Source organism: Balaenoptera borealis (assembly GCF_965194805.1).
Source record: "Balaenoptera borealis genome assembly, chromosome: 11".
Lineage (NCBI taxonomy): Eukaryota > Metazoa > Chordata > Mammalia > Artiodactyla > Balaenopteridae > Balaenoptera > Balaenoptera borealis.
The window spans coordinates 102593811-102621485 of NC_138868.1; the positions used below are offsets into that span (position 1 = coordinate 102593811).

At 49.1% G+C, this 27675-nt stretch overlaps 1 protein-coding gene across 2 annotated transcripts in view; it reads left to right on the forward strand.

Moving 5' to 3' along the window:
- GRAMD1B (GRAM domain containing 1B) overlaps positions 1-27675 on the forward strand; it is a 185080-nt gene that overhangs the window by 52037 nt on the left and 105368 nt on the right. For both annotated transcript variants that reach the window (XM_082339805.1, XM_082339804.1), the window contains exon 2: positions 1677-1742. In XM_082339805.1, the coding sequence (XP_082195931.1) occupies positions 1677-1742 (66 nt within the window). The remainder of the gene's footprint in view (positions 1-1676; positions 1743-27675) is intronic.

A 27675-nucleotide genomic window follows, 5' to 3' on the forward strand; every position in this document is an offset into this window, starting at 1 on the left:
CAACACAGCAGTATAATTTTGTTATAAGGAGTTTTTAAAAGGCAAGTCTATGAGACCTTGCAAAGAGGGAATGATGAGTAGCCGCACGTTCTCCACAGGGAATGAGCGGCAAAAAAAAAAGTGCTTTGTGTAGAGTAAAAGAAAGAACACAGGATTGTGTGCACACTTGGTTCTGCCAAGCAACTGGAAGCTTTGTGTGTGGTGCTGTTCTGATTTCTGGCGTGTGTGTGTGTGTGTGTGTGTGTGTGTGTGTAGGTGCATGTTTGTGTATTTGAAAATTTGACGTAAATTGCTTCAAAGTTCATTTACTTCTTGCTGAAAAATCAGAACATGAGATCATGGTTGTAAAGTCACGTGCTTCTTTGGTGGCAAGTGTACGGTCACTGGGGCGGGCACTTACTCTACAAGATGGTTCACAGTTTGCCATCTCCTGGGGATCTAGTCTAAGGAGTGTACTCTGTAGAGATCAGTGCTTTTTATGGCTGTGGACAATCCACCAGAATAAGGGAACAAGTTTGGTTGTACTGGGCCTGGGTTATAGTGACATATATGGTAATAGAAATTTATTATTAATGGAATCTATGCCAAACAGGGGTTTGCTAACTTTTTCTGTAAGGGGCCACACAGTAAATATTTAGGCTTTGTGGGTCTAATGGCCTCACTACTGCACTTATTCAGTTCTGCCTTAACTGCACAGCTCTGCCATTGTAGCAAAAAGGCAGCCCTGGTTAGTATGTAAATGAATGGGTGTGGCTGTGTTTCAATAAAACTTTATTTATGACATAATTTTGAATTTTGTATAATTTTCACATGTCATGAAATATTATTATCATTTAAAAAATGTTTATTCCCAGCCATTTAAAAAAGCAAACACCATTCTTAGCCCACGGGGGCTCCAGATTTGGCCACGGGGCTGTGGCTTTACGACTCTTGATTAGAAACCTGGAGTACTTAATAATTCGCAATTAATAAAAATTATTTGTTCACCAGCTTTATGTTCAGTTAGTGTCATAAGGTGTCTGAACAGCTTTTCTTTCTCTTGAGTAGGATGAATGACTGTTGAATTCCACAGTCATTTAAAGTAAGCACTTCAAGAACTCTTGTGAGCTGAAGCTCTATAATCTTCGTGCCTACAGGGCTTTAAGGAGTGGAGGGACTCCACCTTCTAATCCCTCTTTTGTCCCTCACCCTCTTCAGCCTGCCCTGGAGGCGGGGAAGCAGGCCAGGTGGCCCCAGACTCCATCAAGTCTCAAGTCTTTCTCCTGCTGGAATTCCCTCCCGCCCGCACCCCTCCCCTTCCTGCCCGCAAGACTGCAAGCCAGCACCTTGGGTGTCTCAGGGGAGGTGGAAGAATGGGATTATTATCCTGTCCTACAGATCTAGAGGCCCAGGTACAGAGAATGCCAGAGGCATTCACTCACAGAGACTGTGTGGCCTAGGAAGAAAAAGGTGATAGGTCAGGATCTTCCTCTTGTGCTTTAGGCGTGATGGGTGGGGTTTTCACCAAATGTGTGTCTCAGTTCCACCGTCTGGCAGTATACCCTCTGTGTAAACCTACCCGGGGAACCTTTAAGATGTTGTAACCCCGTTTCTCCATTGAGCTGAAGTCTAGATGCTCTCCCCCAGGGTTGAGAAAGAAGCCGAACGTTAACGGTTCACATCCTGTCTTTTCTCAGCAGCCAGCAGAGCAGCCATGATGATGACTCTAGCAGGTTCCTGAGTCCTTGGGTGCGGGAAGAAAGGTAAGATCACATGAGGAGGGAGAGGATGGGAGCAGCGATGACAGGGGGTGCGGAAAATGTTTGAGGAAGATGGTGCTTCTGCGGCGAGCGAGAACTGTGGGAAACTGCAGAGAAATCGGGGCCCGCCAGACCTCTGTGCTCAAACACGGATTGGGAAGAGGATGCTTCCCCTCGACCCGAGAGGGGACCGATTCTAAAGGCTTTTGGTGTTCAGCAGGGGGAGAAGTCAGTGCGTGGAAACCAAGTCCGTTGGGAAGATGTCAGAGTGGACTTGGGACCTGAGGCACACTCTAAATGTTGGGTGCGGTGTGGAGCGGGAGGGGAAAGGGTATTTTGTGCCCGAGGAAAACGGCGTGGCCGGGCATGCGTGTGTGGCATCAGAGTGGTACCTGAAAGGTGGGTTCGACTCTTGGTGGGTGTCAACCAAAAGATACAACCAAGCCAAAGATGGGAAGAAGGAAGGAGTTATCCCAAGGCAGTGTTTCCCCTACAGCATAACTGGGGAAGTTTTAAGCTAAGGGTATTCATGCGTATTCAAGAAGGGGCTTGAGCCGAGGAGAATTCAGCATGGAATTGGGACAGAGGTCGGCAGAGTTCAAGCGTTAGTTGATTGACTGACGTGAGTAGGGTCAACATCATCCTTCCGCCCTCCACCTGGGTGGGGGCACGTGCGAGTCAGCATCATCAACCTGTTAACGTCTCCCACCTGGTTGGGGTTTCTGTATCTGCAAAACAGCTCAAGGATACTGCTGTGTGTATCCCTGCAGGGGGGATCCAGGACCCTGCCCCAAGGCTGCACTATTGTTTCTTGACTGTTCCTCTCCTGTCTCCTCCTATCCCCTCCCCGTCTCCTCCGTATCCCCTCCCTTCCCTGATTAGCAACTGTTTGAACCTGCCCGCTGGAACTCAGGGAAGGTCATGGAGGCTGAATGAAGCCTATTTCCTGTAATCAAGAAGTGGGGGTCACAGAAAGGCTTTTGTGCCCAGGAGCCCCACAGGGTCCTGCTCAGTATCAGTATCTGTTTGCAAGATGACAGCAGAACACCAGGATTGGAGTGGATGGTAGGTGTCAGAGGTTAACGGAGAATGAGGTGGGGTGTACAGGGGGCCCTGAGGATACGGAGGCTGCTGGATGCTCGTTTGAGGCTCTGAGGTGGGACTGGCTAAACACTCAGGCTGTGGGCCCCAGGTGGCATCTGCTGCAGGTAGCGCCTCTAAAGGGTAGACAGAGGGAGTGGTCTGTTGCAGCAAGTTAAGCTTCTGTGCCCAGCGAAGGTGGACCACACTGACCTTAATGGAAAGGGGGTCTCAGCAGACATGCCACAGGGCTCTGCTTTTGGTCTAGCTCTGTTTATCATTTTTATCAACAAACCGGATGAAAATGCAGAAGGTACTTTTACTTCATTTATCAAACTTATGATGGCTGCTCAGCTGAGAGGGAGTAGAGAGAACACCAAGGATGATAGAACCGAGACTTAGTATTATTTCAAATAGAACAGTAGGTGGAAACAACACGGAGTATTTTAAAAAAGGAAATGTGCTATTATATATTTATACATTTATATTAGAATAGTTTCTTAAGTGTAGGGTTACCACAAGGAGCCTAACTTGACAAGATTTCATGTGGAAAAGAACTTAAGGGTTACTTTTTAACCAGCCAAATATGAGCCAGTAATATGAAGCAAGTACCAAATGATCTTTAAAAGTCTGAATTCATTACTGGAAGGATGGAGCATGGATTTAAAAAAAAAAAAGGTTTCACTGTAGTCTGCACCAGTTTGACCATATCTGATGTATTATTCTCCATTCTTTGGAAATGGATATTGATAAATTAGAGTTCAGAAAAGAATGATCAACATGATAACTATGTCATTATAAGGATTGGTTGAAGGAAAGGGGTTTAGCCTGGAAAAGAGAAGGTTTAGAATGACTATAGCAGCACTCTTTAAATATCTGAAAGCCTAAGAAATAGAACTAGAGGGGTAGAAGTTACAGCGAGAAGGATTTCAGCTCAGGATGAGAAAGAACTTTTCCATGATGAGAGCTGCACTGCAATGGAACAGGCCTTGTAAAGTAATGAACTATCTCCTCCATACAAGTGTTCGGGCAAAAGCTAGATGGTATGTCATGAAAAGGATTTCATCCTGGGCAGGAGGGTGGGACCTTCGCTTTATAAAGTTCTATGAGTTCTGCCCTAGTTCTCAGTTTTGTGCTTGTTACTAACCAAAATTAACAGTTCAGCTCATCAATTTAGGCGGAGGCACGGGGCCTCCACGGGGCAAAGATTAATCACTCTTGTAAAGATGCTTTCATCAGTTATGATCTGATGGCAGTGCCCTCAGTCTCTAGAGTGGCCTTTGCTCTCTTTTCAATGCTGTCTGGATTTCGACAACCGTACTCTCAAAATTGGAAGGGTCCGTAGAGTTCCCCAGCAGAACTCCCTTCCCGGTGCTTGTGCGCCAAACATCTCTGGAAGCGTTCCGTCCATTTCTGATCATCATACCTTCAGCTGCCCCTTGTCTGTCTGCTCTATGATTGGCAGCTCCTCAGTTCCCTGTTTTATCCCTGCTGCTTAGGGCATTCCTGGGAGAAATGAATAAGTGCCAAGTTGTACATATTCTGCAATGCGTTTTTCCCAAGGCTGCTTGCTAACTGGAGAGAGCCCTGCCTTTTTGTTCAGTATTTGGGATTGTATGCTGATAAAAATTATATTCTAGCTCCTTCTCTGCCCACTCCCCCAACCAAGTGAAATGTTATGGAGGGTCTCCCTTCCAAACCTCTGCCCAGAAAAATCCTCTAAATGTCTTCCCTGGTCCTTTCTTCTCCCTGGCCCACCGACAGCCCCCTGAACTCTTCATGGTGGATGTTGGATACAGTTTTGCACTAGCTCATCTTGGGCAGTATGGGAAACAGAGAGGGCTGGGCTCAGAAGGATGCTTCTTGTGGGGGTCCCTGTGGACCCCTCCCCTCGAAGCTCAGGACTGATGTGTGTTCACCATGGCCTTTCTGAATGAATTCTTTTTTCCCTTCTCAGCCAGTGGGTTCTGCTGGAGAGAGCAAGTCCTCAGGGTGCTAATGAATCACTCAGCCCCAGCTCAGCACAAACCTTTACACCCTGCACCTAATCCTTCCTCTAACATGTTTCCATCCAATTAAGAGACTCTCTGGGGCGTTTTGGATATTACTCTGTGATATCCTGACCTAGAGCAAGTGTGAGATCTGAACCCTGGGGAGATTTTCTGCGGGAGTGGGGGAATCTGGTTTGTGCCCTTTGCTCTGGGCCCAGTTTGATGGGCAGCACACCCTGCTGGTTACAGCGGCATTCCCCACACTGGCCAGGCCTTCCTGGACAAACGGATCATCTCATTTACTCTTTGCCCCTCCCCTGGGAAGCAGGTACAGCAGGGTTGAAAATGGTCAAGTATGAAATGGGTAATATGGACGCTTTTCTGTGGCTCCTCCTCATTCTCCAAATCATGTGGTCAATTACAGAATGAAGGATCGTTTCATAGAGCAGGCAAAAAAAAAAAAAAAAGTTTGATTTCTTCTGGTTTGTTTTTGGTTTTGTTTTTCTAAAAAATTTATTCATTGTATTTATTTTATTTTTGGCTGCATTGGGTCTTCATTGCTGTGAGGGGGGCTTTCTCTAGTTGCGGCACGCCGGCTTCTCATTGCGGTGGTTTCTCTCATTGCGGAGCTCGGGCTCTAGGCATGCGGGCTTCGGTAGTTGTGGCACGTGGGCTCAGTAGTTGTGGCTCGCGGGCTCTAGAGCACAGGCTCAGTAGTTGTGGCACACGGGCTTAGTTGCTCCACGGCATGTGGGATCTTCCTGGACCAGGGATCAAACCTGTGTCCCCTGCATTGGCAGGCAGATTCTTAACCACTGCGCCACCAGGGAAGTCCCGATTTCTTCTGTTTTAAAGATCAAAATTATAACCCTTTAGTACGAGATAACTTTCAACTGGTTAAATAAAACATTGATTTTTCTTTTTTCTTGTACAAGGTTCAGAATGGATGTAATATTTAGAGACAAATAGCTACTCTACTGTAGTCTAAAAACAGTCCACAGGACTTCCCTGGTGGCTCAGTGGTTAAGAATCTGCCTGCCAATGCAGGGTACACGGGTTTGAGCCCTGGTCCGGGAATATCCCACATGCACTGGAGCAACTAAACCCATGCACCACAACTACTGAAGCCCGCACGCCGTAGACCCCACGAGCTGCAACTACTGAGCCCATGTGCTGCAACTACTGAAGCCCGTGAGCCTAGAGCCAGTGCTCTGCAACAAGAGAAGCCACCGCAATGAGAAGCCCGTGCACCGCAAGAAAGAGTAGCCCCCGCTCACCACAACTAGAGAAAGCCCGGGCACAGCAACAAAGACCCAATGTGACCAAAAAAAGGAAGAAGAGTCCACATTACAGCAAAGAGGGAAATGCCTCAATAAGATATCCAAACTTAAGGGCTTCTAAGAATTGTATTTTTCCTCATTCACATCAGTTTCTGTCCCAAAGGAAAAAAAGTCTTTGGGTAGGTGAGTGCAAGAGGCGGTCATTTCCTGGGCAGGTGTGCATCAGGGAGAAGGGGCAATTTTGGGAAAAGAATCAGTTTATTGGGAAGCAGGGATTGTCTCAGAGATAGGAATAATTCCCTCAGGTTTCTGGTTGAAAGCAAAATAGATCTAACTTCCCCAAAGTGTGTATGTGTGTGCGATGGAATTTGGGACACTAATCCATTTTCATGCTTCGAGGTGAAGTCACGGGTACACTTACAAAGCACTAGTTCCCAGGTTCAGCCCAAACTGGAACTGCTGGTAAGGTTTCTGAGGTCCCCAGGTCTTTATTTATTTAGTACATTCACCCAGTGGCAGGACCTTTCATACAAAGCCAGTAGTGTAGAAAAAGGAGCTATTTTTACTAAGGACCGTTTATGTACCGGATGTTAGTTTCAACAGAACGTGGTCTCAGTTGAACAGGAAGCCTTTTCGTGGTAGGAAAATGAGCCGTGGAGAGGGCTGGAGTGTAACTGAGGACCAAGGCAGGGCTCCATGCATTCACGTACTCATCCCTGCACGCGGGCATGTGTGCCACAAACCTTTATTAAATGTCTTCAACATGCTGGAGCCTGCCTGAGTCCAGGCTGCAGCGTGAATAAGAGGCTTGCCCTCTGCCACGGGGCCCTGCAGTGTGCAGGAAAGAGTGAGAGTCTCAGTCAGCAGACCTGGTTTTGTCTGCCTTCTTCCATATTGACTGTGCATTTTTAAAAGCGTTTTCCTCAGCTTTACTGAACCTTAGTTTCCTCATTTGCAAAAGTCTTTTCTTGTAAAGAGTACATGAGATAACGTGTGTAGAATGCCTGGTACTTAGTAGGTGCTTAGTATGGTGGCTGCTAGGACTCTGATGGTTTTGGCTATCGTGAGGTTTTACTCTCACTGTCTTAGCAGATCTGTGTTCTGTCCTTGAAGAAGCAGAGACAGAAAGAATGTGTAGAATATTGATCATCTGCAAAATACCAGATATTGACCCTGAGGATAAACAGATTAAGGCATGGTATTTGCCCTCAAGAGCCTTCTTGTCTTATGGTGAGACATACCTATAAGTAAGCAAGTATAACGTAGTGTAATAATTGACAGATGGAATTTTGTCTAATAGAATTTCGTCGTAGTAGAACTAAAGAATTTGTTTACTAATGCACCTAATCTGTGCAGTGAATCTTGCATATACTTTTAAATAAAACCTCTCAACAGCCCTATCAAATAGATGCTATTATTATCCTCATATTAGAGTTTAGGAAACTGAGGCTCAGTGGAGTTAAGAAATTTGCCCAAGTAATGCAGGTACTCTGCTTGGGGCGAGGATTGGGGAGGAGGGAGGGAGAGGGCAGTGGTATCCAGAAAGACTCCACGGAGAGGGGGAGAGGGCTGTGCGTCAGCTGAGAGCTGCAAGGTGAGTAGGAGTCCGTCACATGGACAGCATTCCCAGGCGAGGGAACAAGATGTACATAAGCATGGAGGCGTGAGAAAGCAAGGCATGTTTAGGAACGGCAAATACTTCAGTACTGCTGCCGAGGATGTCCCAGGAGCAGGGGTAGCTAGCGAGCGGCTGGAAATCATCTTTGTACAGGTAAGCAGGTGCCTGATCATGTCACATCCTGCCATGATTGAGTGGCCCGTATTTATAGATGGGGGAAGTGAGTGAGGGATTTGGAGGAAGGGGCACCCAAGTCTCTCCCAGATATTCTTGTGAGAAAAATCCTTTTCATCCTAGTGTGAGAGATGGATTCAAGGAACAAACACTGGAAGCAGATAGACAAGGAAGGATACTGTGGCAATTGTCCACCCATTCGTTCCCTCATTGAATAAGGGATTTATTGAGCACATACTGTATGCTAGCTACTCTTCTGGGTGTTGGTGGCTACAGCTATAATCAAGATAACCATTGTTTCTCCTTTCACGGTGCTTACTTTCTAGTGAGGGAAGATAGATAATAAACAAGAAAACGTCAAGTAGTAATAAGTGCTATAGAGAAGATGAGGAAAGGTGAGGTGGTGGACCAAGGCTTTTTGGGACTACTGTGAGTTAGGTGGGAGGGACGGCTTACTGATGTGGTGACATTTAAGGTGAGACCAGATGGGCACATTTCTGAATTATGGTAGAAGAATAGAAAAGAGGACTTCTCTGTACCTCACTCTCCTCATCTATAAAATGGGTATAATAACAGCTCCTACCTCATAGGGTTGTTGAGAAGATTGAATGTGTATATGTGTGATGATTAGAACAGGAATGGTGCCTGGCTCCTACCTCATAGGGTTGTTGAGAAGATTGAATGTGTATATGTGTGATGATTAGAACAGGAATGGTGCCTGGCACATGGCTAGCATTATATATGTGCTTGCTATTATTGTTATTAATAATAATGCTATTGTTACTAAAATACTGGGTAAAGCGGGAAGATTTGAGGAGCAGGGGTGGTAGTGAGTTTCATTTAGATGTGTGGAGTTTGAGCATGGAGTGTGCAGGTGGAGAGATACACTGTGTCGTTGGCCACACCTGTTTGAAGCTCAGGAGACAGGACTAAAACTTCTTGTTTGGAAATGAGAATATAGTTGAGGCCAAGAGTCTTAGAATGAGCAGAGTTTAAGCAGAAGATAAGGGAAGGAGGAATTTGCAAAAGATTGCCCACTGAAGCTAAGAGAACTAGGGGACAGAAATATCGTAGAAGCAAGGAAGAAGAGACAAAGAGGGTAGAGATAGGTAAGAACTAAAAAGAATCTTCTGCAGTGGTAATTAGGAGGTCATTGATAACCATAGAGCAGTTTTAGAAGAGAATATATGAGGGGAGGAAGGAGAGTCTGAACATGGGGAATTCATTCTAGACATTTGCTTGGGAAGAAGAGAAATAGAGATGGTACGTAAGGGTGTTTGGGGAGAATGTTTATTTTAATATAGGGAGACACAGCACATTTTTAATCTCAAGTAGAAACCGGTAGGTCAGGGATGAGAATTTTAAAGAGGACATCATTCATTCATTCACTCAATGAACACTTATCAGTTATGTACTATGTGCTCTACTCATCAAGTTCCCAGTCTTGTTGAGGAGACAGTGTTAATGTAACTGAGTGTATAACAAAGAAAATACAAACTCGGATGTGTGTACTGAAGGATGGGAACATGGTGCCATGAGGGAGTGTATCAAATAAATTGGGCCTGGACTGAAGTGGGGGTCGGATGAGAGCATGGTGGTTGATCTAAGGCCAGAAGGATGAGCCTGAGATGGGAGGGAAGCAGTGAGACGAGACAGATGAGATGAGGTAAGATGAGAGGAGCTTGGTTGGCCACAACAAGGACTTGAGTCTTTTTTTTTTTTTTTTTAATGAAACTCTCTAGGAGTTAAGCCAGCATTTTATTTATTTATTTATTTTTGGCTGTGTTGGGTCTTCGTTTCTGTGCGAGGGCTTTCTCTAGTTGCGGCAAGCGGGGCCACTCTTCATCGCGGTGCGTGGGCCTTTCACCATCGCGGCCTCTCTTGTTGCGGGGCGTAGGCTCAGTAGTTGTGGCTCACGGGCCCAGTTGCTCCATGGCATATGGGATCCTCCCAGACCAGGGCGCGAACCCGTGTCCCCTGCATTGGCAGGCAGACTCTCAACCACTGCGCCACCAGGGAAGCCCAGGACTTGAGTCTTTATGCTCAGAGCACTAGGAAGTCACTGGAAGTCTTTATTTTTTATTTTTTTTTAATTTTTAATTTTCATTGGAAGTCTTCAGAAGGGAGCTGACAGGGTCAGATTTGCATTCTGTAAAGATTGCAGCTCGGAGAAAGGATGCAGAGGATCAGCTGGGGCAGTTGGGAGGCTGTTACAATAGTCCAGGCAAAGGACTGAGTATTGGTAGCTTGGACTTAAAAAAAAAAAAAAGTAGATGAATTCCAGATACACGTTGGGGATAAAATGCCCACAACGTGGTGACGCACCGGACGAAGGGTGTAAGAGAAAAGGGAGGTCTCCAGAGTTGGTCCTGGGATTCCCTCTTGCCCTGCTGGGGAGTGCCTCTGCTGAAAGATAAGGAAACGGGTTTGGAGGAGGCAAGAAAAGCTGGACCTAGATCACAGGTGAACGGATTAGCCTTGAATAGGAGAGAATAGTGGATGTGAGTGCAGGTGCGTTCACAGGTGATGTGGTAGGACAGTGAGGAGGGTAATCGCAGCAGCACCTATTTTCTCTGTGTAATAGGAAAAAGGATCATCTCTGAAGATCAAGGAAGGTGAATGGGAACAGTATGAGGCTGGGGCGTCATTCATTTGGGGATTTCTTGTATCACCTCTTCTCTGACTAGCTCAAAAGACGTTCACGTCTTACATGTCTTACTGGAATGCACTCTCATTTCTCCCAGATAAGGTAGGGAAGGCAAGTTTAAGTTTCATCGCGTCTATTTTCTAGGTGTAGTAGCGGGCTGTGGTTAATTCTGCCGGACACTTGCCCCATGCTGTGCACTCTTTGGTTTACTTATCCATCTCCCCACTAGCCCATGAAACCCTGGAGAACAGAAACTGTATCTCTTATATCAGGCACAGAATAAGTGCTCTGCAGCAGATGTGTGTGGAATTTATGAACGAACAAACGCAGAAACCAAGGCAATGGAATCTAAACCCCCGGAGTTGGAGTAAGGCCAGAAAGCAGACCCATTCCTTCCAACTCAGGTCTGGCCACTGGAATAGATAGCTTCCTACTAGAAGGAAAGATGTTTTCAATTCTGTCCCAGAAATTGTCCCCAAGTCGCATATTTCCAGGGCACTCTAGCCCCGTCTACCTGACTGGCCGCCAAATTCCCCGTGGCCCCGTGGACACTGAGGTGATGGCTCGGGTCAGCTCCCTCACCGGGAGGAAGGAGCCAGGAGTAGCAAACCCTCTGGGAGCAGTGCCCGTGGCCCTCCCCTCCTTCCAGCAGCTGACATCACATGCAGGTACAGCTCCATCCTCCCTGTCTGAGGACAAAGGAGGAGAGGAGACTGAGTGCCCAGAGCCCGTGGCCAGATGCGGGAGGATGGGGGAGGGCTCTGTGCGGAGCCCGGGTCGCAGGCAGGGGGCATCCCCGGAGCACGGAGCCTGAGGCCGGGGCCTCCACCCGCCTGTGTTCTGTGGGAACACTAGGGCAGGGAGAGCTCAGGTGCAGGGGCCAGGTTGACAGCTAAAGGAGCTGCCCGGCCAGCAGCCCCAGAGGGAGCCTCCGGCCCCCCAGGTCCCTGTGGCCATGTGGCAGGCCCCCCCGTGAGCCCAGCATGGTCCACAACCTGCGCTCCCCGACGGTCTCTTGCAGCACAGCTGTGAAGCAGGCCTGCCATCACCATGTCTCCTCCCTGAGGAAGAAGCTGTCCTTTCTACGAACCAAGTAGGTGGCAGGGGGCCCTGGAGATCAGGGCACGAGGACTTGGCCCTTGGCTGGTTTGGGATGAGCCGGGGCTGTTCACGGAGGTGGGAGTGCTTTGGGGTGTCTCCCACGTTTGGGGATATTGCAGTTCCTTGCTAGTGACAGGCCCCCAAGAGAGAGAGTGCTTGTTGCCAGAGGCTGAAGGTAAAGGGGAAGCGGGGGTGGGGAGGGCAGTGAATGAGGCTGCTTGCTCCTCAGTGGATGGCGTGCTTGACTGGGCCTCGCCGAGTCATCTCCAAGGAGCTTCCTTGGCTCTCTGGATTCTTCATACCAGGGGGCACTCTTTTCCTCTCTGATGGTAAGTTACTTCAGTTGGTAAAGAACTTGGAGGTCCCAAGAGAAAGGTGCTGAAGAGAATGGTGTGTTCTGCCTGGTTTAGGGTTCTCTGGTATCTTTGTGGGTGTTAATTCCCTTCCAGTGATAGGGACCTATGGATAGGGACCTTTGGGGATGTTGCCTTTGTGTGTTCACATCTCATATCCATTCATTTGGGACTTTGCTTGAGCAGCTGCCAGGGACATCTGGGCATAAACCAGGTGTGGGGCTCTTTTCCCTAATGTGGGCCCGGAACCTGGCAGAATCGTGGGGTGGTGTTTCCTTGCCAGACACGCTGTGCCTTGGCCTTTGTGACAGGCAGAGGGGAGGGGGTTTTCTGGAGGAGAAGGAGGTTGCAACCTCTAGGATCAGAGTTAAATTCAGGGGCTGGCAGGCATTGGAGAGAGAGGTGCACATAAACTTACGGGCAGTTTTGTTTTGTTTTGAAGAGAAGCAGCAGTGAGGAAAAGGACAGATGGGACAGCTGGGGTGAGGGGAGGACAGGAGGAAGAAAGGCAGTGAGAGGCTCAGTGGATCGCGAAGGTAGGTAGGGGCTCGAGGTGGTCGGTGACGATCGCGATTCTCTCACACGCGCACACGCCCACGAGCGTGCAGCCGTCGTTGATGAGGGTTCTCTCCCCAGGGCGCTCTCAGGCGGAGGGTGAGGGTGGGGAACACAAGCCCAGTCCGCACCCTTAGGAGGTGGCTCCTCGGGCCCCACCGACTACCCCGCGCTGTGGCCCTGCAGCCGGCCCCCAGCAGGGCATGGCCGCACCGGAGAGGCTCTGATCCTGCCGTGCTGGCGTCAGGGACAGGAATCTCTGTGCACTGGTCACGTGGGGCTCAGGACCCTGCTTTGAAGGTGAAGGAATGACCTCAGGTTAAATCCTGGCTCTACCACTTACTGGCTGTGGGCTGTGGTGCTTTCACAGCGTTTTATTCTCTCCGAGCCTGCTTCCTTCTTTGAAAATGGAGATAATTGTACCTACTTTGTGGAGGTTGGGGGGATCAAAATGAGAAAAAAGGGGAAAAACACTTGGCACTGTGTCTGACGCACAGTAAATGGTAGCTTCTGTTAGAGTTACTGTCGGCAAACTGTTGGCTCAGGCCACGCCTAGCAGGTGAGTGGAAGGTAAGTTCTCAGAGAACCGTAGTTGGAGATTTAGTTTGAGTGAGTCCAGGAGAGGTGACATTTGATGACTCCTCAGTCGCCCGGGAAGGCCAGTCACATTAACTCCGGTCCTCACTGCCCCCCCAGCTTCCTTTCCGTCTTAGCACGAATGGTGTCATAATTGTATTTATTTGTTGACTTGGTTGTTGTCTGTCTCCCCCGCTCGTCCTCAACTCCATGAGAGCAGGGACCGCCTTTGTTTTATTTGCTAGTGTGTACCCAGCACTCAGCACGGAGCCTGACACATGGTAGGTGCTCAGTAAATATCTGTTCCATGAATATGTGTCTAAGGCTTTGCTAGCTCTAATGTCCTATGATCATGGGATTCTGTGACTATGGCCCAGAAGGAGGGCTGCTGTAGCCCTAATGCATCTATTAACCGTTGTGACAGTTTCATGGTCCTGGAAATGGTTTGATATGTGTGCCCCTTTTTCCGATTCACATACACGTGTGCTTAGAGGATGGTGCGGTCTTGTGGCAGACAGCACATAGGCGTTTGGATAGTAGAGGAGAACTTATTTTAGGTCTGGGCCAAGCTCTGACTTTGGGGGGCAGGGCACTTCTGCCTTCCCCTCCTGCCCGAGTTCCCAGTTTGTAGCTTTGCTCTGGCTGCTTCTGTTGCTGTCAGCAGAACTGTCTGCAGGTGTAACCATCACCTGCTCTGCGTTTCTCCTACTCCAGCATTTCTCCCTTTCTGCCTGAGAAAGCGGGGTTATTAATTATAGCTCAGCAAACTACTCTCTCTCTGCGGATGCCATAGTTGGGATTTAGACTGGGGCAACTGGCAGGATGGACGGTAAATTTCGTTCCCCAGCGTCTCCACTTCCTACTGGGAGATAGTATCCTCCTACCAGCCAGGGTGAAGAAGGAACGTGAGTGGGTGACAGCTCGGGGCTCAGGCCCGGACTCCGCCCGCAGGCTTGCCCTGGGTTCTCTTCTTAACTGGTCACTGAGGAATAATGTAAGCTCAGAGCAGGTATTTACAGAGGCCACTCCTTGCTTTGAAGCAATCGTTGTACCAGAAGTTGATACTCCAGCTTGGTTGCATATCCCCATCAGTAAACATTTTTTGAGCGGTACCACCAATGTCATGTGTAAATGTAATTACGTAAGTTGTATGCGTGCACTACTGTATGAAGTATTTTGTATATTATATAATTAAGTAGACATTTTTAAAGGATGAGCTAAAAAGAAGTATAAATAAAAGTTCTAATATTTTCTTCCTGCACTGCATGAGTAAGTGTTCATACCCCCTTGATAATGAGCAGCCAGCTTGGGAGACCAAGGTTCTAAGGCAGTGGTCCTCAACCTTTTAACGGGTGTCAGAATCACTTGCAGAACTAGTTCAACATGCACATTTCTGGGCCCCTCTGATTCTGAGCCTCTAGGAATTTGCACAGATAACACATACCCCAAGTGATTTTCATGTCGGTGGTGTTTGAGAAACACACTTTGTAGGCTGAAACCTTCTAGCTGGTATCAAGCACCCAATTTAATAGGCCTGGGCCAGGGAGAGCCTAGCTGTCCCAGTCCTGGCTTGTGACATCAGTTCTAGGGAACCTCTGGCAGACCCTCGGTGCCTTTTTACCCAGCCTGGGCTGCTGGTGTCAGTGCGTGGCTTCTGTTTTTCCCTTAGCTTCTGCACAGCCCAAGAATCACCATTGTGCAGTAAGGAGAAAGGTGGGTGGGTTGGGCTGTGTAGTTAATTGTTTCATCTTATCTGTCATCACTTTTCAGGTTGCTCAGTGCCTCTTTTCTTCTTGTCCTCAGGCAGGGGAGCCACAAGCAGTTAACTGCTGGGCTCCCTCCCTCTCTTTGCCAGTCCTCCTTAATCCGAAGGGGCAACTCTTCCACTGAGATGCAGAGAAACCCATTGCAGCCCTGGTTCAAAACGGTCCTCCTCCTCCGGGCTGCAGGGAAGGGGCTGAGGGAGTGGAGGCAGTCTGAGTATCCCCCGCCCGCCCACACATAAACACAGAAGTTCCCCTGGTCATTCTTTGTGTGAGCGTGGTGGGTAAGTTCGTAAGTAGAATTCGGGGTTGGACTTTAGAAACTCTTAGTTTATTAGTTTGGCTCCATGCCTTAGACTTGCTTTGGGCTCCACAAAGTGGACAATTTCACCTGCTCAACTCCTTTCCCTCTGGAAGTGAAACAACTATTATCCATGTTTCCTTTTCCTGGCATCTTAAACAACGGGTGGATTCACTTCTGGCTGAGAGTTTACATCAGTTGTCCTTGTAAATAAGGGTACAGAACAGAGATCTACAGAAGAAGCCCTTAAGAAGGAACTTAAGGGGCCAAACACTCTCTACTCCTTCCTAATTGATGAATTTCTTCTTCACTATCTATGTCAAGTGGTTTTCTGCCTCTCTATGAATAACTTCCATAATGGGAAATTGACTAAGAAAATTAATTGGGGTCTTTTTCAGTAAAGAAATCTATAATTATAAGAAACTACTGCAAATCTACAAATGAGAAGAGCAAATGCAAGACAACACAGAATGTCTGTGTACTTAGTTTGTGGGTACAATATCAGTTCTGAGGTATTATTTGTTATTACTAAGAATACCTTCTATTTTGAGAGCTTATTCTGTGCTCGATGCTGTGCTTTTCATGTGCTGTTCTTATTTTATCATATTAGCGACCCAGGAAGGGAAGTTACTACTCTACCCCATTTTCTAGATAAGGCAAAGTCCATTGCCTTTCCTTGTAATGTGGCAGAGCTGAGATTTGACTCCAGAGCTCAAGTTTTTATTTGCAGTGCTTTAGGACATCCCGTTGAGAAAGGATACATGTGGGGATCCAGTGCGGGACCTTCTGCTTTTCCTTATATCTGATGGGTCTATCTTTACCAGCTTGCTAGAATTGAAGCTCCAGATGTGGAGGTGTATGAGCCAGTCTGTTAATGAAGGTTATCTCTCAGAAAGCTTCAAAACCAGACAGAACAGGAAACAAACAGGGAGAGGATAGACCCCAGTGATTCTGAATGATGCAGTTAAATGTGCCTGAAGGCCAAATAGGTTTTTTCTTTTTTAATCTTTTTTGAGTATATTTCCTATGCCTTGTTCATTTTGAGAAGTGCCTTAGGATTTTATATGTACAAAAGTTCCAGTGCACCTCTTTGTTTGACAGTATCTCTTTCTGAAACTTTCTTTCGGTTTCACTGTTATGCCTAAACTGCAGAACAGAGCCATTGTTACTCTTACCTCTCTGCAGGTACCAGGTGAAGCCCTGTAGGCATCTGCAGGACCTGCAAAAATTCCCCTTCCCTCTGGGCTCGCCAGCACCCCCTGCTGGTGGTGGCTTTGCCGGGAGAGGAGGGAGTGGTCATCTGATCCCTCAGTAATGAGATCAGCTGTGAGTCAGCAGGCAGAGAAGGCTAAGGGAGTGGCCTGGACTCCACTTCTTCAGTTGTGGAGGGCAGGGGTGTCTGCCTGGCAGGACAGCTCCCACCTCGTAGGAAGAGAGGACACTGGGGGGGAAGGGAACTGCCAGTACGGAGGAAGAATTGCTGGTTGGCGTTGCTGTGCAAACGGGTTTGTATGTTCTTCTTAGACCCTCTGCTCAGATTCCTCTGGGACCCATGAGTTCTTCCTTGGACGTTTAAGTAGCATGTTCCTTGGTCATTCTTTTCTTTCCCACCCCACGAGCTTCCATAGCTTCATGGTCTGTTTGTTTTCTGGATGTAAGCGCTGCAGGGGCAGCTCCAAGGATACATTGGAGCCAGTGACCTTCAGAAGACAAGCTGAGGACAGTCTGGAGAGGGTGGTAGGCTCTGGAAGCATTCCCCTCCACGTTTGCCCTCGTGTGCTGCTGGCTCGCATCTCCTCCCCAGCCCCTGGCCCAGGAATTGGTGCAGATCTGTATCTGCATCTTTCAACTTCGTTCCCAGTCCTCTGGGAGAAACCTGGGACCCAGAGGAGGACACTTGGAGACTTCCCCTCAGCTTCCCCCTTACCTCTCCCACGCGCCTGGTCTGGCAGCTGCAGAGAAGAACAACGGGGGAGTGAAACACTTCTCAACAGCGCCCCTACAGCTCCCAGCCCCGCCCCCCAAGGCTGCTGCCGCTCACTGGACTGCCCAGGGGTCTGTGACCTCTGTCTGTCACCTTATCTTGTTTTTCTCTCAGTTTCAACAGTAGTCACTAGCGGGTCCCGAGTCCAGCGTCCAGTGATGTCCCAGTGGCATTCAGACGGTCCCCACCTCTCCCGCACCGGCTCTTCCACCAGTGCCCGCCTCCGTCTGCAGTAGAGTCTTTGGTTGTACAATGGAAACGTGTGTGGCTCCCGTTTACCATGTACCGTAAAAAGGTCAGGCAGTGTGATTGGCTTTCTCCGCGCTCCCCTCCCTGCTGACCCCCTGCTCAGTTAATCCTGTGGCTTCTCATCTGTTCTCACCCTGACCCCGATGCGAAAGTCTCTGACATCCTCTGCTGCCCCGGCTGTAGGTCTTTTGTGAAAATTGGTACAGGCATGGGAGTAAACCTCCAGGGCAGGGCGTGGGAGGATTATCCACCTTAGGCATTTATGAGCCTTTCCATTTTTGAAGCACTTGCACAAATCTGTCATATGGAAGTCTAGTTCAGGGACCAGCTGCTGGCTGGAGGTGGTGTGACTGGGGCGGGGGGAGGGCAGGAGTTGTGTAACCAGACCAGTGCCAGCTTTGCATTGGCGCCAAGTGCAGATGGCTCGGAGGTTTGGGGGAACTCAGAGAGTTCCCATTGTTCCCAGCCCCCTGAGTACCCTTAAGATAGTAATCATAAAGGCGACATTATTTTAGTTAACATTTGTTGAATGTGCCTATTATGTGTCAGTCACTGTGCTCTTGTTTAAATTTCCCCATTTTCCTATCCAGTAGTATAACTATTGCCTCCATTTTATAGACAAGAAAACTGAGGCTTAGAGAGGTGTCGTAACTTGCATAAGAGCACACAGCTGCTAAATGATGGGCTGGAATTGGAACCCAGGTAATCTGACTCTAGGTTTTAAGCACTATGCAGCACTGCCCTGTCCAGTTCTAGAGGCTGATGTCCAGGCGCTATCACTGATATTCCTGTTGCTTGTGAGGTCCCAGGAAGCGCTGGCGGCTGGGGGAGGTGGGTTTCCCCTGAGGAGCTACAGTGTGAACTGAGGCAGAGACCTCCGAGTCTGGCCTGAGCTGTGGGCTTCCCTAGGGGCGCCAACGGGGGGAGGTGGGCGGCCTGACACTGTCCCTTCCGGCCAGCAGAGGGTGCATTCCTGGAGGTGACTGGCCCCTGGCTTTTTCCTTTCCACCTAGAACCTGAATCTCCTTCTCTCCTTGCCCTGACTCGTCAGAAGCTCCTGCACCCCAGCCCTCCCCGACCTGACATCACCAGAGGGCAGTTCAGCTGTGTGAGACCAAGTTGGACTTGAACCTTGAGACCAAGTCGGACTTGAACCTGCAGGGTTAGCTGCCGTCTCCCTAGTTTCCCTTGTGCTTGGCTGTTTCTCTCCAGCCACAGCTCCTCTCAGACGCTTCGGTCAAACGCTGTCATGGAAATTTCCACTTTGAGTTTGTAATTGCCTGGTCTCCTTTCTCCTCCCACTTCCAACTTGATCAGTTCCCTGATTTTCTTTGTGCATCTTTCTTTCCCTTCTTATTTTCATTTGGACTCTTTCATCGTTCTCTGATGGCTTTTTCCCCCAAAACTCCCCTACATGCCCCCACAGTGTCCACTACCCTTCAGCATTACCTGCAAGTGTCTCCCCTTGGTCTTTCCCTGATTCCTTTTCTGCCTTTGCATTGTTATAAGGACGCTCTCACCCCACTGTTCTAACGCCTTTATTCACCTGAAAAAAGCAGGTGGGTTTGTTTTCTGTCCAGTCTACCTCTACCGTCATCAACGGGGTCTTAAAATTTCATGCTCTGGGGAGAGAGGTCACATGGATGAGGAAAGACAGGAGGTGAACCACTGAATTAAAAAAAAAAAAAAGCTCAATGTTTAAGTAGTATTTACTGTGTGCCAGACACAATTCTAAGCCCTTTCCGTATTTTATCACATTTAATCCTCATAGACGCCGATGAGTTGAGGAATAGCATCCCCTGTCGTACAGATGAGGAAATGGGGGCACAGAGAGGCCAAGTAACATGCCCAAGGTTACACAGGCGGTGCGTAGTTGAGTCAGAATTCAGACCTAAGCAGGGTGACTTGAGAGGCAGGCTCTCCACCAGGATCGACTGCCTCTGAAGAGTTGATGGTCAACAAGCACAAGAGAGGAGACGGCACCTTCCAGCCCCTCAGACACGCACAGTCACACGGTCAGGATCGTGGGAACTCACACACTCTGCCCCTGTTCACTTTCACCCTGCCTCCCTCTTTCTTTTTCTGTCTCTCCTCTCAAAAGAAACTGCCGTTTTCTGTGTTCGGGGAGAGAAGACATCAAGTGACCTCTCAAGGTCTGTCGTGCTGGGAGACTCTCCCTGCTTCATCACTGCCTTTTCAGTTTACAGGCATCAGTCAGACTCTGGAGAGAAGGGATTTCACCTTTTTTGGCAAAAAGGCACCCGATCTGTGTTTGTGGCCTCAGGACGGGCAGGGTGACCGGGCTGCACATTTTACAAGCAGTGCAGGTGAGGCCATCCCGCTGCCCCTCACTCAGAGAGCCGCACACGCCACAGTGCAGCAGGCAAGGCTGATCCGACCAGGCTTCGAAACAGCCTTGCCTGCTTTCCTGGCAGCGCGTCCCACCCGTAGCTGCCAGAGGAAGGGCTTCCTAAAGGTGCAGCGTCAGCCTCTGCGCTGTCCTCCGGGCACTGGGTGCCCGGACTCCCCACCACAGCTTGACTGGCCCCAGCCCATAGTCACTCTAGCCTCTTTTCAAGCATCTGGGGTTCCCCCCCCCCCACTTTCTTAACTTTATACCTAAGTACAGTGATTAAGGAGTTAGAATATAATACGTAGGGTAAAGTAATTAGTACAAATAATTGCCCTGGAGAGAAAATGGTATGATGATGTTATAAAGGGGCTCCCCCCCGCCCCCCCCCACCCTTTCTCTGCCTGCCTGTCTGTCTGTCTGTCTGTCTTTTCACTAAATGTTAGGCAAAATGGAAGGAGATTATAGCAGTTGTAGAAGAGAGAGCTTCTGGTCTCTAGTTCAGAAGGCAAATGCATGGAATAGAGGAGCGATTTATCCTGTGAGGAATCATCTAGATCAGTTTCTTGCTGGGAAGTAGCAGAGGTGCAGATTCGATGGCTACTTAGATACCCTGCATTAGCTTTCCTTTCCTTTTCTCCTTCAGTGTCATTCTCTTTCCTGTCTTTCTTCCTGGAGTTGGGACGTAGTCCTCCTCTTCCTTCTCATTAAAGCCTAGCACCGTCCCCCACCTCCCGCCCCGCCCCATCTTCTAGGCTGTCTGTTGTATAGCTAATAGCGCTCTCTGTGCTGCTTTGAGTTCAGGATGTACACACTGCTTTGTAAAATAGACGTGGATGCTTCTGGCGGAGCAGGTCTTCTAAATGCCGTCCTCCACGTCCCCATCAGGGCTGTGTGACAGCTGCATGCCTTGAAGAACTGAGTAGGTGAATGTGTTTGGTCATTTGGGAGACTGGGTGGAGTCCCATTAACGTGGGTCCGATCTCTGTGTGGATCTGATGAAGCAGAACGTCCCCGTTCGTGGGTGCTAGCCTTCTGCCCTCCATCTGTTTGTACATTTGACTGTCAGCCCAGGAACAGAGAGGACTGAAGGCCACAGCGATAGCCAGAAGGCACATTCCGGGCCTCTGAGCAGAGCTGACACGTGCGGGTCTGGCACGGCCCTACACCTTTGTTATTTTTGTGGGCGTAGGATGGAATATCGCCACTGCGGTACTAGCAAAGCCTCTTACCCACTTCAGGTTGACTGTATCTGTGACCACAGTCTAGGGCTTATAGAAACCAGGCAATGAGTTAATGAAAAACGATCCATGGGCCTAAATGATTTTCTGTTACTCTCATCCTCGTCCTTTTTCATCTAGGTTTATGGAACTTGGCGGCCCTTGGCTGATAGAGTTAAGATGGGAAAGGGAAGGGGGAAGTGATACATTCGGTGTTTATGGTGGCTGGAAAATAATGTACCTCCAGGAACCAGGTTACACATCTTTTTTTTCCTCCTTAATTTCAATCTTGATGGTTGACCAATTTGGTCAGGTGTCTTGGTCCACTTTTCCGCTTAAATAAAGCGATCATGAATGAATCTTTGGTGATTCTTTTTAAAAGCAGTTTCCATCGGACACGGGAGATTTGCTAAATGTATACAGTAACCTCTAGGCAGGCCTAAGATTTTTTTTTTCCTAGTGTTTGATGGTGTATTTTCTAATTTGCCATCTTCCACAGAAAGGGGGTGCCAGAGGGAAATTGTAAATTCATTGAGGTTTTATGTTCTTTTAGTCTATAGTCATGGGGAGCTGGAGTTGGGGGCGGATTGAGGGGTGGGAAATTTGATAGCATGACATTTAGTTGAAGGGGATTTGGAGTCAGTGAACATGGGTTTGAGTCCCAGCTCTGCTGTGCTGTCTGTGTGACCTTTGGGCAAGTCCCTTCACGTCTCTGAATCTCAGTTTCATTATCTGTGAAATGGGGGAAGCAATACTTACCTCAGTGGATGCCTGTGAGTATCAGATGAGGTAATGGATTTGAAAACATGTAAATTATGGATCCCTGTACCAATGGGAGTTGCTACTATTATTGTTCCTGCCAGACCCTAGGACGCTGGCAAAATAAACTGGTAGAATTGTTGATGTCGTCATTCTTTTGGAAAACTCTTTCCTTGGTGTGCTGGTTACCTGACTGCATGGATTCGGTGTGAAGTCAGGCTTGAACAGAAGCAGGTAATAGGAAGAATGAGGGCCAGTGCAGGCGGTAGTGGATGAGACCTCACGGTCACTGCCGTCTTTTTTTATTCCCTTATATTTTAATCTCTCCCTTTAACCCTTGCTTTGCTGGGTTTTCTGTGCTCTGGGAGCTGGATTGGAGACGGGTGGGGATCAGAAGGTAGGGGGGAAATGAGGGCATCAGTTCTCTCAGGAGCTCATCATCTCTGAGGGAAAATCTATGTGGAATTGGGGAACAAGTGCTGGGAGACCTTCCTTTGACCCTTTTGCTTTTTGCTGGGCCTTGGTTTCCTTCTCTGTAAAAAGGAGCCGAAGCTTTAAGGTCTCATCCACCTGCAACTTTTTGTGGGTCTGAAATCATGGGCTTGAAGGAATGCATGTCCTTAACAGCAAGCCCAGGTTAGCACGTCAGGAGAGCTGACAGGGAGAACTGATGGAAGGAGGTACTTAGGGATGCCCGAGGATATCGACCTGCCTGTCCATAGGTTGTTCTCAGTGATTGGGAGAAATACCTAAAGATTCGAATGTGTCTGACTGAACTCTTTGACAGGAAGACCGGTGGTCCAGCAGAGCACACAACCCTGTTTCCTTGCTGGTTTCAAGAAGGGGAGTTGCTCTTTCGCATTCTTGCTGGCGCTGGCACTGGCAGACGCACGGAGGAATGGATGTGTGCGCTGTGCTTTAAGTAGAGGTTCTGCACTTCCCTAGAAATGTGAGCAGGCTGTTCCCACCTTCTCCTAGGGCCCGACGTGCTCTGACCCCTGTCCCGGGCCGCCCCCGACCGCCGCAGCCTCTCGCAGGCCGCCCGAGTAGAATGGGCCACAGAGGAAGCGGCAGTCACTGCAACAGAGCGGCCTGTCCCTGCTGGGCAGGAAACCTAGAGTGATGAATGGGGCCGGATGAAGTCATCCTGCTCCTCCAATCAGGCTGCTCCGAGAGAGCCAGGGGCCTCTGCAGATCCAGCCGGGCTGCCGGCTGCTCTCATGTACCTTTAGACAGAGGCTGTGAGTCTCTGGGAGTGGAGTGGGGGGGTGTGAACCGCCCGCTCTGGCTCCTGTGTAGGCCTCAGTCAGTCTGAATGTTATTGCAAGGTGAGTGGCTTCACCGGGCGCATTCCTCTCCCTCTGCGTTCTCGGCCTTGCCTGGCGGGCTCTGGCTTTGTGGCTCCGGCACCTCCTTGCCCAGCACCTTCTGCTTCCGTCTGAGCGCCTGTACCTTCTTCTTGAGGTTCTCACACCCGCCTCCGCACCGACCCCTAGCCTTCTCCCCTCCTGCTCCCCCCAGCACTTGCTCAGCACCCGCCAGCCGGCCCCTTCCCACAAGCTCCCCTCTCTCTGACCCGTGGGTACCAGTTGGCCCGGTGATGGGAGGGCAGGGCCTCCACCTCTGTGCGCTCTCCCCCAGCAGGGGGAGCCCTGGCGAGACCCGCACTTGCCTCCTGGGAAGAAGTACCAGGCAAGGGGAGATGCCCCCCTGACTCAGCCTGATGTGGGCATCTGTGGGAACACAGGCAGGCCCCTGACTCGCTGGGGACCCCGAGGCCCTTTGCTCTCCCCCCCCAGCAGAGGAGGTCCTGGGGCCAAAGCTTAGAAATAGGTGTCTCATTTTCCCCAGTCTTCCAGAGGGGTGGTTGGTTCTTTCCGGGTGGACCTTTGTGACTCTGCCTTTTCTCTCTGGATGGCACCGCTGCTCCTTAGGCCAAGCCGCGATCATGGAGCCGGCTGATATGGCGACAGCAAAGGTAGGATGGAAATGCTGCCGGCCGCACTGTGCGTAAGTGGCTTCGCTTGGCAAGTTCTGCCTTTGGTTCACTTTTCTCTCCCCTCCTCTCCCTCAGCCCACCACTCCGGAGCGTCCCGGGGCTGTGTCAGAGTGGAGGGAAGCGGTGCGAGAATGAGGGCCTCAGGGGAGGGGAGGAAGGCCGGGCCCTCCTGGGCACACTCCTCAGCTCTGTGTGCCTGGAAGCCTGGTAGGCGGGGCGGTGACCTGTAGCTTTGTCTGGGCTGACCCGTGTGTCTGTCTTTCTCGTTAGCTTTGCCTTGGTTTTCCTTTCTCTTTATCCTGTCTCTTTTCAGCCGCCCCCTCCCTTATCCTCTCTGTCTTCTTCCTCTGCCTCCTCCCCACACTGCAGTGCTCTCTTAACCCATCTCTGCCACCTCCACACTTTCACCCTCTGTTTGCTTCTCTTTTCCCTCTGCCTGCTGCATAAGGAATGGGTGGGGTCGGTGTGGGCTGGACAGCCTTGAGAGCAGAGACTGCCTCTCATCCTGCAGCAGATGTTGGCCTTGGGATTGGTGAGGTGGCCTTGGGATTTGGCTCTGAGTGGCAGATGCGGCTGCTGTCCCCTCCCACCGCTCATCTGATGCCCCAATGGAAGTGTGGGTCTGGGCACCTCTAGGGAACGGTGCCCGGGTGCTGTGTCGCACGCACCCTGTAGGCACGCTAGAGGGCGTCCCTGAGATAGGTTTCTGATGTCTCCTGACTCCTGCTTGCAATTTGAAATTTGTTTTTCTGTGCATTTTTCCAAACAAGGAGCTAGAGCCATTGAGAGTGGATGGGGGAGCCAAGGAGGCTGAGTTTGTAAGCTGCAGCCCCTGTGTACTGGGAGAGAGACCTGTGGTCCTTCCACAATATCTCAGTGCTTGGTTTGGGGGCCTTCCTCTCTGGCCAGATGGCAGGGTCTCCTTTCTCTCAAAGATGGAAGACTGGACGAGGCTCAGACTTCCGGAGCAGGTTGAGTACCCCATGTGTGTATGGAAGAGAGAATGAGGTACGAGGTCCAAGCAGCAACCGTGCTGCGGGCAGTAATGTGTTAAAGTGGTTAGGACACGTCTCTGGGAATCGCAGAACTGGATTCTCAGCCCCTTTCTCCCACTCCCACATGCTGTGTGATCTGATCCAAGTTACTTAACCTCTCTGGGCTTTCATTGCCTAGTCTGTATAGTGGTAAGAATTACATGCATATGTTGTTTTAACCAGCTTAGGTCTGTCGAATACTTCCTTTTCCTTGCAGAAAGGAGCTAGGGAGAGCAAAACTAAATGAGAACAGGCCTCCCTGGTTTCCTGGACCACATCACTCTTCAGTCCCCCCACCCTTCCTCTCTCTTCACCTCCTTCCACAAACATTTGAGTAGCCACATTGAGCATGGCTGGTCAAGGTGCTGTACCCGTCTTGGCCGTATGCAGTGGCAGCCATGGGAGCAAGGCATCTGCAGCTGTGTTTGGATCCAAAACGGTTTGCTGCAAGCAGTTTGCTGTCTGGCTGTAATGCTTCTTCTCTCTGTGATGTCAAGTGTCATCTCTTGCCAGGCTTACCAGCCTGCTAGTCCTCTAGCTCTTAAAGTTGTAAGTGGTTTGGGATCAATCAACTGGCCCTCCAGGGGTGGTGGTGGTGATTGCTCTGGGAAAGGTGCGCTTTGGGGGCATCGGGGAGTTATTCTGCAGTTAGTTTGGAGATGTGCATTTATGTTTCCATTTGCATATGGAGGTAGAAACAGAGTCAGCTTCATTTTTCTCAGGCTCTTGCCATCCCTTCGCCCAGATTGCAGATTATCTAATCAGGCAAAGAATCAGACCTTGGAGCTGGACCATTCCTGAGGCTAGCATTTGCGATCAGGACCTTGGCCACAGGAGTGAATCTGATTGGTCATAGAAACAGGCGACATTTAACACTGGCCCTGGGATTCGTTTTCTTTAACCTTCTCTAACCTAAACCTTTTGGAGGGAGTTTAGTTCAAGTGTTTTCAGTCTGGGCCCGTGAACCATTAAGGTCCTTGGATGGACTTTAGGAGAGGGTCCATGAGCCTGTACCACTTGTAGGCAGAATTTTGTATCTCTGTATTTTTCTGGGAAGAGTATCCATGGCTCTCATCAGATCTCCAGAGGGCTTATGACTCAAAAAAGTTCAAGACTCTTTAACTGATCAAGATGCTCCCATAAAGAGCCTGTTTGCATTTTGCAACCCAGGTACAAAGAAAACCTATACATTGTGGTTCACACACTGACATTGAAGAATGCCGTGCGCGAGCAGGAACCGTGGAGTAAAAATTCATAACGTGACTCACTGGTAACTGATTTAAGATGATGTGGGTATCATTTTTAAAAGTCTAAATACATGTAAATGCATCCCCCTTACCTTATCTTTCCCCTGTAATACCTGAGGTCCTATTCCCTGGATCCCTTTAGCCCCCAGTGTATTGGGTTCAGTTACCCCCAAATGAAATAGTTTTGGTTGGAGGTGTGGCCACTCTTGATGACAGCCCTGCCTATTTAGACTGTGTTCAGTTCCTGGAGGAGGGCTTTTGGAGGTGTGACTTCATCTCCTGGAGTCTGGATTATTGCATTGCTGTGGCGCTTCTCTTTTTTTTTTTTAAGGTTGCAATTTCAGACTGGGGCCATCTGATGTCCTGACATGACTGTGTTAAGATAAGTAGATGATAAATTGTGTCCTGAGAGTTTCTATTTCAGCCTTGAGAAAAGAGGTCGGTAAGCATTCATTAATCCATTCACTCAACAAATGTTTATTAAGTGCCGCTTATACGCCAGCAGAGATTCAACGTGGAGGTTTTTGATGAATAACACACGATCCCTGTGAGCAGTTAGCTGCTCATGGGCTCTTGGGGAAGACAGATGAGTAAACAAATTATGATGGCACAAAGGTAATAAGGGTTGTAATAGAAGTTCGAGTCACCAGGGAAGCACAGAAGAACTATTTGATGTTGCCTGGGCAGGCATAAGGGCTTTCTAAGGAAGTGACATTTGATTTGAAGCATGGGTAGGAGTTTATCGGGCGGACGAGGCAAGAGAGGTGATCTAGTTATGATTTGGAGCTGGGCATGTCTGGGTTCAAACGCTGGCACTGCCGCTTTCTGGCTCAGTGAACCTGAGTGAGTTATCCTGGCTTTTCCTAGTCTCAGTTTCTTCCTTTGTAAATGAGGGTGATACCATCCACCCTACAGGATTGTTGTGAGGGTTAAATGAGATAACTTAGGTAAAATGCCTGCACATCGTAGGTGTTCACTGGACACGAGGGAGGCAGCACGCATGTGGCAAAGCCCAGGTCACTGCAAGTACTTGGGCCTGATTGGAGCGTGGGACGCATGTGGAAGATGGGAGGCAGTTGGTGAAACTGGAGAAGGAAGCGGGAGTTGACACCCTGTGACAGCCTGTTCCGTGTAGATACTGGGAACAATCGAAGGACTTTAAGATATCCTCAGGTCTGCTTTTGACTACAAGACTGCAAGGTAGACAGATTGTTAAGATTTTCCTCATTTTGCGCCATCTCTGACACTTTCTTTTTCACATGTTTGTCTTCCCCCCACTAGACTATAAGCTTTTTAAGGGCAGGGATTGTGCAGTTTTGCTTTTTAAGCCACAAAACCCCTAGCACCTGGCATATTACTTGGTGTATGATAGATGCTCAATAAATATTTGGTGAATGAACAAACAAGTAGGAGAGGGTAAGTACAACTGCAAACCTAAAGATGAGGATTGAAGGGCAGGTAATAACTGAGAGCAGGAGACAAACGCTAGTCATAAGTAGGGAGCTAGGATTGACATGCCTTTGTGCCTAATTAAGCGGGAGGTGGGAGAGGAGGCATGTAGGATGAATTCCAGGTGTCTGACTGGGTGGCTTCATAGTGGGTGGTGCCATCTATTGGGATAGGCACGGGAGGTCAGGGTCAGAGGAGAGGTAGAG